The 13,708-nt window shown below is 42.7% G+C and overlaps 1 protein-coding gene across 1 annotated transcript in view; it reads left to right on the top strand.

The window, feature by feature from the left end:
• STAB1 (stabilin 1) overlaps positions 1 to 13,708 on the top strand; it is a 394,908-nt gene that overhangs the window by 248,482 nt on the left and 132,718 nt on the right. Inside the window, exons 45-48 of the mRNA XM_077452219.1 lie at positions 390 to 509; positions 5,605 to 5,652; positions 5,751 to 5,834; positions 8,238 to 8,384. Of these exons, the coding sequence (XP_077308345.1) occupies positions 390 to 509; positions 5,605 to 5,652; positions 5,751 to 5,834; positions 8,238 to 8,384 (399 nt within the window). The remainder of the gene's footprint in view (positions 1 to 389; positions 510 to 5,604; positions 5,653 to 5,750; positions 5,835 to 8,237; positions 8,385 to 13,708) is intronic.

Below are 13,708 nucleotides of genomic sequence, written 5' to 3'. Positions count from 1 at the left end.
GTATTGGCTTTTGGTATTTACAAATGCAGCAATTTATAAACTGGATGAAAGGTTTAGCACTGGGAAACACTTTTTGAAAGATAATTAGTGCATTTTATGTACAACTGTATAGATCAGACCAAAATGACGGACAAATGAGGAGGAATGAGGGACAGAGGGACATTGCTCCAAATCAGGGACAGTCCCTCGAAATCAGGGACCATTGGGAGCTATTCCAAAGTATGTGCAAGGTGATCTCTGCTTTGCATTCCAAATCTTAGATATTGCAGTCCAAATCCTTCCAAACTTCAGCAATACAGGACAGAAATGGAAAAAAATAACTTTTTTTGTTCATAAGCCTTTAGGCCTCTTTCATATTCAATGTTTATTCACTTCTGTTTTCTTTCTAGGACAAAGGAGGTTGCAGCCCATTTGGAAGATGTTTACATCTAGGACCAGCAAAACATTCTTGCATCTGTAGAATAGGATTTATTGGGGATGGAAAAAAATGCACTGGAAAAATTGATCAGGTTCTGATTTTTACCTTGTTTAAGGCTTAGTGTAATATATTGACAACATGTATAGGTAAACTCTAGACAAAGGCCAGATACAGACAGATACTAGACAGGTGAAATACATATGTGAACAGATTTGTTTTTACAGTCAGCCATTTGTTTGATTCACACGCCTCTGCCTGGTAGCAAAACCAGGTGTGTGACACCAGTGCCTCATCAGATTCCCAAAAGTAATTTCTGTACTACTTTTGATGACTGTACAGATGTCTCTGAAATTGCCACCGTAGTCGGACTGACATGCGGGAATAAAATCGTGCAAGTTCAGCTAATCTTGCACAATTTCAATCCCGCTGTCAGTGTGAACCTAGGCAAACTGTTAGACCCCTTTCACTCTGGGGTTATGGCTGCATCAGAGCTAAAGCGCCACTAATTTTAACAGGGCTTTATCACTGTTTCAGTGGCACTCTTTGGCTGCTACCGGGACGCTTTTAAAGAAGGGGTTAAAAGCGCCCATGTTGCATTGCTTCTGAATCGCTTTTCATGCACTTTGGAAGGGCTGCCCATTCATTTCAATGGGCAGGGCATTTTGGGAGCACTAAATACAGCGCACCCAAACTGCCCCAAAGATGCTGCTTGCAGGACTTTTCCTAACGTCCCGCAAGCGCACCGCCCCAGTGTGAAAAGACACACTGAAATGAATGGGAGGTGGTTTCCAGGTGCTATTTAGAGGCTAGTTCTAGTGCTAAAACACCTGAAAACTGCCTCAGTGTGAAAGGGGTCATAGGAAGGAATGTAGTGGTGTCTCCTGTCTGTCTGCAGACTGCTGATTGGACAATGAAGGAGCAGCAGCACACCAATAAGTCATCAAGTCTGCTCTCTCCTACAGCTGTAGTCAAAACAGATTTAACTGCTTATAATTTTGTGGAAAATGCATTTATTTTATTTTAAAGGAATACACAACTGCATTAAATTGTGTTTTTGACGTTTACCTGTAGGGATGAGCCGAACACCCCCCGGTTCGGTTCGCACCAGAACTTTCGAACGGACCCCAAATTCGAACGAACTTTAGAACCCCATTGAAGTCTATGGGACTGGAACGTTCGAAATGAAAAGTGCTAATTTTAAAAGTGCTAAATTAAAAGTGCTAATTTAATTTTAGGCATTGACATGGGTCAATGCCTAAAATGTTTTTAAAAACGGCCGTTTTGGCGGGAGCACTGATTTTAATGACGATTAAAGTGAAAAAAAAAGTGAAATATTCCTTTAAATATGGTGCCTGGGGGTGTCTGTAGTATGCCTGTGAAGTGCCACGTGTTTCCCGTGTTTAGAACAGTCCCTGCACAAAATGACATTAAACAGAAATAACATCATTGAAAACTGCTTGCGGTTTTAATGTTATATCTGGTTCCTGCAATATGGTTGAAAATCATTGAGAAAAATGGCATGGGTAACCCTCCCTGCCCATTACCAGCCCCTTTGGGTCTTGTACGCATATTAAGGGGAACCCCGTACCCATATTAGAAAAAGGAAATGCGTGTGGCCCCCAGGCCCTATATACTCAGAACAGCAGTATACAGGCGGTGCAAACAAGACAGGGACTGTGTAGGTTTGTTGTGTTAAGTTGAATCTGTTTGTAATTTTCAACTGGTACATTTTTAAAGTGTAGCTCCAGTCAAAAAAACTATTTTTAAGCTTTTTGGAAAACATAGGGAAGGGTTATCACCCCTGTATAATTTGTTTTGTCGTACATCTTTTTTCATCTCACTTGCTGTTGTCTCCTTCCGTTTGCAAGTAGGAGATGTTTGTAAGTTGGATGTTTGAAAGTAGGGGCCTGCCCTATATGCTCTGCAGAAATGGCGGAACAAGGTGTTGGTTTTGCCACAACATTGTAAGCCCTCAAAGGACGTGAGCTACACAGGGCACATGGGTCAGTTGTCCCTGTCGGAGGGCGGAGAGGAGGTTGGTGCCATTGTTACAAACCACCATTCCTGGCTTAAGCTGGCGTGGCGTCAACCACCTCTCGGCCTGCCCCTACAGAGCTGACAAAACATCCGCCCCAGTGTGGCTCCTGTCCCCCAAACAAACCAGCGCAAGCACGGCATGGCATCGTTTTGCCTGCGTACTTGCGTAGCCCCTGGAACGCCTACAGAGCACCGCTGGTTCTGAGGACAGAGCACTGGAAGAGGCCATGGAGGAAGAAGAAGAGGAGGGGGTGGAGGAGAGAGGTGTGTCACAACCAATAGTAGCATTTTGGAGGCGTGGTGGCGGAACAACCTCCAACACTACTGCACCTTGTCCTGCATCCTTCCCAGCTGCCAGAAGAGTGACCCAATGGGCCGTGAAAGACAGGTAACGTCCCTGTCCATGCCTGCTGGACCATGAGTCAGCGGTAATATGCACCTTACCGCTGACTGCCCTGTCCAGCGAGGCAAGGACATTGCCTTCCACATGCCGGTAGAGAGCCGGAATCGCCTTCCGTGATAAAAAGTGGCGTTTGGGGACCTGCCACTGAGGAACCGCACATTGTACAAACTCACGGAAGGGGGCCGGGTCTACCAACTGAAAAGGCAGCAGTTGAAGTGCTAGCAATTTAGCCAAGCTAGCATTCAACCGCTGGGCATGTGGATGGCTGGGAGTGAACTTCTTTCGCCGGTCCAGCAGCTGGGGCAGGGACATTTGCCTGCTATAATCGGACGTAGGTGTACTGCTAGCAGAGTGCCTGGAAGCACTTGGCTGTGACACACCTAATTCTACACCTTCATTCCTCTCAGAGCAGGTTTCAGAGAGGACTGAAGGTCTAGTGGGGTTGGAGATGCCAGCTAAGGAGGAGCAAGGAGAGGTCCGCTTTGTTCTTTGGTGTGGGTCTTTGAGGTACGCTTGCCAACGAGCTGCATGGCAGGTCAACATATGTCTGGTCAAGCATGTGGTGCCCAAGCGGCTGATGTTTTGGCCACGCGAGATACGCTTGAGACATATGTTGCAAATAGCAGCGGTGCGATCTGATGCACTCGTCTCAAAAAAGGGCCACACCAAAGAACTTTTAGAATAACGCGCAGAGGCAGCGCCCTGCACAGGCGGAGCTCTGCGGTGTGATTCAGTCGGTGTGCTGCCCCTAAGCTGGCCCCCGGAGGGCATCCTGCCTCGTTGGACATGTGCCTCCTCCTCCTCCTCCTCCTCTCTCCTACCAGGCACCCACGTGGAGTCAGTGCCCTCATCATCCCCTCCCTCTTCATCGCTGTAGCAAACCTGGCAGTATGCTGCAGCTTGTGGAACATGACTGCCAGATTGCTGTCCTTCTTGAGCATCCCCTCTCTCTGCGCTCACGCTACTGCCTTCCTCTAGCTGAGTGTCATCATCTGAGCCTACAAAACACTGGGCATCCTCCTGGAGCATGTACCCAACACTGTGCTCAAAGAGTTCAGGAGACTCCTCAGGAGGACGTGGTGGGTCTAGGGAAGGAGTCACTGATGATGACATTGAGAGGAGGGAAGACAATGCGTTGGCAGCTGCTTTGCTAGTACCCAGAGACTGGGTGAGAGAGGATGAGGAGGATGAAGAGGGCTTGGTCATCCACTCTACCAAGTCGTTGGCATGTTGCGGTTCAACATGTCCAGCTGCCGAAAAGAAGGACAAGCCTGTCCCATGGCCACGTGCTGATGACAATGCACCGCGTCCACGACCAGCACTGTTGTCTCTAGACACAGAGCCTGCTTGCCCTCTTTTATCGGCTCGTGCCTGTCTGCCTCTCCTTGCTGGCCTTCCAGACATGGTAATGGCCTGAAGGGAGTTGGGTAAAACAGCAATTGGGTAGTGTATATTGTGCTGGAGGCACACAACACCCACTAACTCCTGCAGATGCCTGTATTATAGAACACCAGAGATAAAGGGGTATACTCTAATGGAGTCACACAACACCCACTAAGCCCTGCAGATGGCTCTATTAGAGAACAGCAATAAACGGTAGATACAGGTAGATACAGGTGTATATTGTGCTGGAGTCACACAACACCCACTAACTCCTGCAGATGCCTTTATTATAGAACACCAGAGATAAAGGGGTATACTGTAATTGAGTCACACAACACCCACTAAGCCCTGCAGATGGCTCTATTAGAGAACAGCAATAAAGGGTAGATACAGGTGTATATTGTGCTGGAGGCACAAAAAACCCACTAACTCCTGCAGATGCCTTTATTATAGAACACCACAGATAAAGGGGTATATACAGATGTATACTGTGCTGTGCTGGAGGCACACACAACTTCCAATAACTCCTGCAGATGGCAAGTGGGCTCAAATAGAGAAGATCTTTGTAGGTGGATATAGCGGTGTGTACTGGGTACAGAGCACGCAGACAGCACGCACAAGCTCCTAACACTACTGACTGCAAGCTCTATTATAAAAGATAGATCACCAGGTGAGGTGAATATAGCGGTGTATACTGCGGTCAGGGCAAGCAGACAACAACCACTACAGAAGAGCAAGATCGAAAATCGGCCGATAACGATCGGTGTGTACTGTGTTGAAGGTACACAGAACACCCACTAACTGCTTCAGACGCCAACACACTACACAAGGCCGCCGCGCTGGCGGCCTTATATAGTGTGGGGCGTGTACTACACAGCCTGAGCTATGATTGGCCACAGGCATCCTGCCTGTGGCCAATCATGGCTCTCCTCGCTGCTGGCGCTGTGATTGGCCAAGCATGCGGGGTCACAGTGCATGCTTGGCCAATCATGAGCCAGCAATGCACTGCGATGACGCAGTGCATTGTGGCCCGTGAGCGCCACACGAATTTGGCGCGAACGGCCATAACGTTCGGAATTCGCCGAACTGGCGAACAGCCGATGTTCGCGTCGAACGTATGTTCGACTCGAACACGAAGCTCATCCCTATTTACCTGCCTAAAGTACAGCTTTGACACAAAATGGCTTGTGTAGCAATTGTATGTCATATTTTTAACAAAGATGGTTACAGCTTAAGTTATGATTCATGTGTTTCATTTTTTTAACAGTTTAGTTAGTAAAAATGTTATATCGTTTCTGAACAGATTGGTAGACTGTTGGCATGATATGAATAATTATTATTAAATGTTGTGAAAACTTTGCAGACACTGCGGTACCATGACGAAGCATTCAGCTTTTATCGGTTATATACGGTGAGCAGTACAGTTTTCAGTATAACTACTAGATAGCCACTGTGAGAACAAGAGCAATATTTTGTAATCCATGCTGTGGCGTATTATTTTGATTTCAGAAGTACTACATTAAAGATTTAAATGAAAATGGGCCATTTACAGTATTCGTCCCACTAAAGGAGGCTATTGAAAACAGCAGCACGGTAACAATTTCTGTTTAGTAATCATTGTACTCGGTAACATAAAAAAATGACAGCTAAATGAGCTTACCCCTTGAAGTAGCAGAACCCTGCATTAAACATAGTGGTCATTGATGGGAAAAGACTAAATAAATGCTTCCTGTAGTCTGCAGAAGGTTACATTCACATGGGCGTTTAGCCACGCTGTGAATCCTGGCAACCAAAATCTACTGATTCCTGCAGCTGGAGTTGATAGCTGCGGCCACTGAGTCCATACAGTGCAATGATAGGCTTGCTGCTGGGATTTGCAGTACTGCTAAACAAATGCTCATGCAAATGTAGCCTACAATGACACCATAATAGAAGAAAGCTACTCTTAACGTATAACTTAACGTTTTGGATAGAGTGGAGAGGCATTGGAACACCTGCCAGGTTTTTATTTCTGTCATTGTCCCTGTTTTGGAGATTTACACTCTCGATTTGCCCTGTTTGCCCTCTTTGCCATTATTGCCATAAATGAGAGCAAAAAGAAATACCCAAATTTTGGATTGTCACCAAAACAGTAATAGAGGTGAGATCTTCCAGTGGGGGCACTAGTTGTGGTGAACCTGGCTGTTTTGGCTATGGGACAGAAGGTGAAGGGAAATCTCCCGAATGGGAAACCAATGGCAGAAAAAAAAAAACTGACAGTGGTTATAACCCTCCGTTACAGTATACAAAATAGAAAAAAAGTTGTGTCTGTACTGAACCTGCTTGCTGAGCTGCAGTGCCACAGCTTTATATACTAGGCTTTTCCCCAAGATGTCTAGGGAGAGTACTGCACAAGTGGAAGGCAGCTTACATCTACACAGACTTCTATGGACTGCACATATATGAACTAATGGAAAGACAGCAACCTCATTGAGGTCTATGCAAATGCCTCACTCTTGTGTAGTATTGGGTATATTCAGCTTAGGCAAAGCCTTGTAACCATAAAGGGCACTGCAGGCCACAATGAGCAACACAAGCTTTCGCTCTGAAAGAAACAGCAAAAAAAATAATATAAATATATATATATACATATATAAACAAATAGCTGGTGGGGGTGACAGGCAAAAGACTGTGACCTGTAAAAAGGAAAAAAAACACAATAAGGGAGCCCCCAAAGCTGCATAACCCATAAGTATACAAAAAACACAGTAAATTTCCCCAGGTTTTTTTTTTAGCAGCAGAGAGTTATGAGAATAATTGACGTAAAGAAAAATCATTTATTTAACAGACAATAGTAATTCCAAATGAACAATAATACATCATCCACATAGGTAGTGCGACAAAAACAAACATGGAACATCACTCATAGCAAAAAAAACACTCTAAGTACAGGCATGGCTTGCCAATTGTATTTGTAACATATGTATCCACATGAAAAACCCCGATGCATTTCGACCCTTGCGATTTCTGGTCTCTTCAGGGGGATTTATATTCTAGGGAAATGTCAAAATATCTAATTAAAGGCTTTGGACAATATAAAAAATATATATAGGTGTAGCATTTTAAATTGAGCAAAATTATATCTCTTGTTAAATAAATGATTTTTCTTTACGTCAATTATTCTCATAACAACTCTCTGCTGCTAAAAAAAACCCTGGGGAAAGACTGTGACCTTTCCATGGGCGTCCATCTTAGCCCAGATACATTTCACCTGTGGTTCCCGCTTTGGCTCTCCCTGGACTGCTGGTTCCCCGCTCCGGAGCATTGGCTGCAACTTCCCCTGGACCATCCTGGATACACATCTTCCACAGTCCTTTGCCTGTCACCCCCAGCAACATTGTGAGTGCATTTTTTGTTTGTTTATATATATTTTATTTTTTTATTTAACTGTGCTACACCATAGCCTGCTGACTGCCTATCTTTCCTTCCCCTCTTCCTTTGCAGCTTTTGGATTCCCAGTCCATTGTGAGAAGGCAGCCTAGCACCTGCTGTCATCGTCAGCCAATGACTATTTTAGAACTCTGTCATTCCTTTTTTAATGCATGTTGGGAACATATCCGGTGTTTTATCAGATTTAATACCTAGGGTACTGGTACAAGGGCAGCGCTGTATAACAGTCTTTTTCTGCTTGCACTGAATGTGCCTATTTTATTAAAGTGATTGTAAACTATTACCTTGTAAAACAACCCATTTCGTTTAAAATTGAAATGAAAGGCAAAGATTTATGTATATATTAAAAAACATTATGAATACCTATTTTTCTCTATTTTATAAGTGATCACATTCCCTCTGTTCTCAGCTGCATATAAAAAAAATAGAAAAAAAAATGTATTTATATATTTTTTATATATACACAAATGTTTCAAGTATTCTTTTGCCTTTTTTAGTTTAATTTTTCCTACACTTATCCTTAAAATTTGCATTCCTCTATCGGCATGCATTTTGTTTATACTACAGATCGCAGAATGGTCACGGAATCAGCTAATGACACAATTACTACGCTACCACATGGTGGGCTGCCAACAGAACCTTGTTGATGAGCTAAAGGAACTGCCCTCAGTTACCTCAATGTCTGGTGGTATTATAAGGTTTTCCGTTAAGAATGTAAGTTCATACTTCTCTCTGTGCACTGCAGTATTTAGGTCTAGTAACATTAGGCCAAAATATATATATATACGGTATGTAACAAAAATCTAATATATTTTTATAAATGAATCTGATAGCATGCTTGAGCAACAAATGATGACAAAACAGCTTTGCTTTATACGGTCATAGCCATAAGTAAAATAATGGTGTTTTGCTTAGACCCCGCATATCAACATAAAGAGGACCTGTCTATGCTTGTGTATACTGTCACACAGATGGCTTATCTGCCTTCTTATTAAACATCAAAAATAAAATAAAACAAACCAATATACATAATTTAAAAAATAATGTTTTATTTAATAAGAGTTTTTGAGTTATGTTTTTTGTGTGCACTAATATCAATTTTAGAATTTTTTTTTATAAAAGATGATAAACTTGGCTTGGTCACCTAGGGGGTAGGGGGGATAGATAGACTATACAGTGCCTGCAAAAGTATTTACCCCCTTTGACTTTTTACCTATTTTGTTACATTACAGCCTTTAGTTCAATGTTTTTTTTTAATCTGAATTACATGTGATGGATCAGAACACATTAGTCTAAGTTGGTGAAGTAAAATTAGAAAAATATATACATAAAAACTATTTTTTAGAAACAAAAAACTGATAATTGGCATGTGCGTATGTATTCACCCCCTTTGTTATGACGCCCATAAAAAAGCTTTGGTGCAACCAATTAGCTTCAAAAGTCAAATTTTTGGTGAAATGATGTCGACGTGTGCAATCTAAGTGTCACATGAGCTGTCATTACATATACACACCTTTTTGAAAGGCCTCAGAGGCTGCAACACCTAACCCAGAGGCACCACTAACCAAACACTGCCATGAAGACCAAGGAACTCTCCAAACAAGTAAGAGACAATGTTGTTGAGAAGTTCAAGGGTTAGGTTATACAAAAATATCCAAATCTTTGATGATCCATAGGAGCACCATCAAATCTATCATAACCAAATGGAAAGAACATGGCACAACAGCAAACCTGCCAAGAGACACACCAAAACTCACGGACCAGATAAGGGGGGCAGCAAAGAGACCTAAGGTAACCCTGAAGGAGCTGCAGAGTTCCAAAGCAGAGACTGGAGTATCTGTACATAGGACGACAATAAGCCGTATGTTCCATAGAGTTTGGATTTATGACAGAGTGTCCAGAAGAAAGCCATTACTTTCAGCAAAAAACAAAATGACACGTTTTGAGTTTGGGAAAAGGCATGTTGGAGACTCCCAAAATGTATGGAGGAAGGTGCTCTGGTCTGATGAGAATAAAATTTAACTTTTTGGCCATCAAAGAAAACGCTATGTCTGGTGCAAACCCAACACATTACATCACCCAAAGAACACCATCTCCAACATGGTGGTGGCAGCATCATGCTGTGGGGATGTTTTTCAGCAGTCGGGACTGGGAAACTGATCAGAGTTGATGGAAAGATGGATGGTGCTAAATACATATATATATTCTTGAGCAAAACCTGTACCACTCTGTGTGTGATTTGAGGCTAGGACAGAGGTTCAACACCTTCCAGCAGGACAATGACCCCAAACACACTGCTAAAGCAACACTTGAGTGGTTTAAGGGGAACATGTAAATATATTGGAATGGTCTAGTCAAAGCCCAGACCTCAATCCAATAGAAAATCTGTGGTCAGACTTAAAGATTTCTGTTCACAAGCGCAAACCATACAACTTGAAAGAGCTGGAGCAGTTTTGCTAGGAGGAAAAAATCACAGTGGTAAGATGTGGCAAGCTCATAGAGACTTATCCAAAGTGACTTGGAGCTGTTTTACCTTTTTTATCACACCATCAGCGCGAGTTTGTATATTTAGTCTATATATATATTTTTCAAGCATATAACATTAGCCATTAAAGAGATTGTAAACTCCTGGAAAAAAGAAAAAAAAAACCTGCAAGACAAAGGCATAATGAGTTAGTATGCATTGCATACTAGCTCATTATGAAACATTTACTTTAGAACGATGCCCTTTGTTGCCGCCCGCACTCCGCTCTTGCAGCCTTTCGGGTTCGCAGGTTCTGACGTTGTGATTGGCTGGGGCCGTGATGATGTCACTCCTGCGCATGGGTGTGGGTGCCGCCAGTCAATGCACTGGTACTGAAGGAACTTCACCAGCGACCCCTTTCTTCAGTGTGCATGCACCGATGGTGTTGGTAGCAGCGCATATAGTGAATATCTCCTAAACTGTGTACATTTAGGAGATATTTACAGTACCTTCAGGTAAGCCTTATTATAAGCTTACCTGTAGGTACAAGTGGTGTAATAGAGTTTACAACCACTTTAACTAATAGAAACACACCAGTGTAGAAATTATAAAAGTTTTATATAAGAAGAGATTAATAACAGTATATAAGTCCAAAGTGTAAACAGGTATTATCAACAAAGGGCTCAACAGGAGTCCTGGCGGAATGCTGCATATATATTTAGGTATAATATAGTTATTTATAGAGATACCTCCAGATGAATGTTGCAGCAAAATCCAGTTATAGATAATGCAGTGTCTGTCTTTGCGTCGGAGACCTGAAGACAAAATCAGCAGTCACGGAGGTATTCTCCAACTGTTGTCCGGCCAGCCTGGAATGGAACTTCCCACCAGCAGAAACTGCGGCATGGCACTGGAACTCTGAGTTGACCTATCTACTCTGTGCTTTGGTCCCTCCCTATAACTGTCTGAAATAACACAAGTGGTATATAAACTCTATTGCAGTAAACAGGTTCACTTACTAATATACAATAAGGTGGCCACTATATACAGTACCTACAGTAGCAGAGACTTAGCTATTTGGCACTGTGGACAAATCAAGGAAATGTCTAATGCCCCGAACACATGGTCGGACTTTCAGACGGAAAATGTGCAATCGGATCATGTTGTCAGAAAATCTGATCGTGTGTGGGCTGCATCAGACTTTTTCCATCGTAATTTCCGACACAAATTTTGAGAACTGGGTCTAAAATTTTCCGACAACAAAATCCGATCATTTAAATTCTGATCATGTGTAGACATTTCCCATGGACAAAGTGCCATGCATGCTCAGAATAAATTACGAGATGAAAGCTATTGGCTACTGGCCCATTTATAGTCCCGTCGTACGTGTTCTACGCCACTGCGTTCAGAACAATCGTATTTTCCTACAACTTTGTCCGACCGTGTGTATGCTAGACAAATTTGGGAAAAAATCTGATGGATTTTGTCGTCGGAAAGTCCGACCGTGTGTACAGGGCATACTACAAACACTATATACAACATAAAAACATAACAATACACTGAACTGAAGTGAAAGAAGAATACTGGTAAAGAGAAGAAGAAGAAATAAATTCAATCAATATCAAACAAATATACCAATGAATATACAGGCGATGCTTGAAATCATGAAGATATATGCTTTAATGTATATATGATATACGCAAAATGTACATGGATATCCTGCTCCAAATTCACACATATGACGTGCATAGACAACAATAGTATGGAAAACCACAACTATCTATGCACATCAATGTAATATTTCATCTCATATGATTGAGTGTATGAATATGGGACCAATAGCAATCCAATCCATTTTCGATGACAAATTATTCATAGAAATAAGAAACGTCCCAATCAAAATTTAAGCCTACTGGTTTTCTTATGTGTAAAGTGAATATCCAGTAAACTTATTTTCTATACAAGATGCCAAATTTGTCACCAACTCTAGTGGGCATACTTATTTTTTCCGTGCCTTGAATGACAAGGCTAGATATGTTTTTATTGTATTGAACCCAATGCCTGGCCACGTTGACAGAGTGGTCCTTTTCTATATTGTGTAGATGATCATATAGACGGTCCCTCAAAGGCCGCGTACACACGGGCGGACTGTCTGGCCAACTAAGTCCGTCAGACAATCCGACAGACAGTCCGTCTTACTTTTGAATGAACGGACTTGACCACACACGATGAACAGACAGTCCGCTGAAAGCTTGCGCGATGACGTGTACAGCGGGACTAGAAATACAACGTCCAATACACTGCAATGCAACCTTCGGCCGTGTAAATCCTTTCTGAGCATGCGCCATACTTAGTCCGTCCAACTAGCCTACTCACGAGTGGACTGTCCGCTGAAACCAAAGTTGGACGGACAATATTACGGAAATTCCGAAAGACTTAGTCCGCCAGACTGTCCGCTGAAAAAGTCCGCTGAAGCCCACACACGAGCGGACTGTCCGCTGAAACACGTTTCAGCGGACCAAGTCCGTCAGACAGTCCGCCCGTGTGTACGCGGCCAAACACTTGGTTGTCCTTCCTACGTACTGAACCTTACATGTGGTGCGTGTAATAACATACACCACATAGCGTGTATTGCAATTAATAAGGATTTGCCTGTAGCCAAGGAAGTGACACAATCACCAACTGCTCACGCCACATTTAAAAGTACCCCTAAACTGTAACCAGTGTGTGGGTGGTCACTCGATTGTGTACAAAGCTAGGTGACAACCATCTGCCTAAAGTGGGCGCCCTTCTTAAAACCATCTGTATCCCAGTGAATAAGATCTGTACATATATGGGATCATTGGTGAGAACTGGAAGATATTTCTTAATAACTTTTTTTTTTCAAACTAAAAACTATAGGGGGTTAAAAATACAGGGGTTCTCGAGAACTGAGAAGTTTTTTGCATACGGCATTTGTTACCGAAGATTTGTTGTTCATTTAAATATCCCCTGGGGTTTTCTTGTTAGTATACAAAGCTCTATTGATGAAAGAACTAGGATAACCTCTTTCCTTAAATCTGGAGGTCATGAAAATGGCCTCCCTTCTAAAATCATATTCCTTACTGCATATATGTTTTAGCCTACAGAATTGACCAACTGGTATGCTCCTAATTGTATGACCTGGATGGTTTAAGTTAGCTCTTAGGAGGGTGTTCCCTGCACAGGGTTTTCTATATAGACTGGACGCTATTCGGTCTCCGTCAGCAGTAAGCAAAACATCCAAGAATTCAGTCAATGAGAAATCACTGTGTCCCGTGAACCAGAGATTAAGCTGATGATCATTCATGAAATCCAGCCATGTCTCCAAAGTGAAATGTCGCCAAGAAGCAATGAACAACAAGTCGTCTATGTAGCGACAATATAGCACAGTGTCTGCTCGGTGGGGACTGTCAGCTCTAAAAATGCGGGACCTTTCCCACCATCTCGTACAGATTGGCAAGGGATGGCGAGAACTTAGCTCCCATAGAGGCCCCACACATCTGGAGATAGAAGTCCTCGTCAAACATAAAAAAAATATGAGTTAAAAGAAACT

The sequence above is a fragment of the Lithobates pipiens genome, unplaced genomic scaffold (assembly GCF_037356315.1).
Source record: "Lithobates pipiens isolate NorthernLeopardFrog02 unplaced genomic scaffold, aLitPip1_a1.2 Scaffold_23, whole genome shotgun sequence".
NCBI lineage: Eukaryota > Metazoa > Chordata > Amphibia > Anura > Ranidae > Lithobates > Lithobates pipiens.
This window is presented reverse-complemented; position numbering and strand designations above follow the sequence as displayed.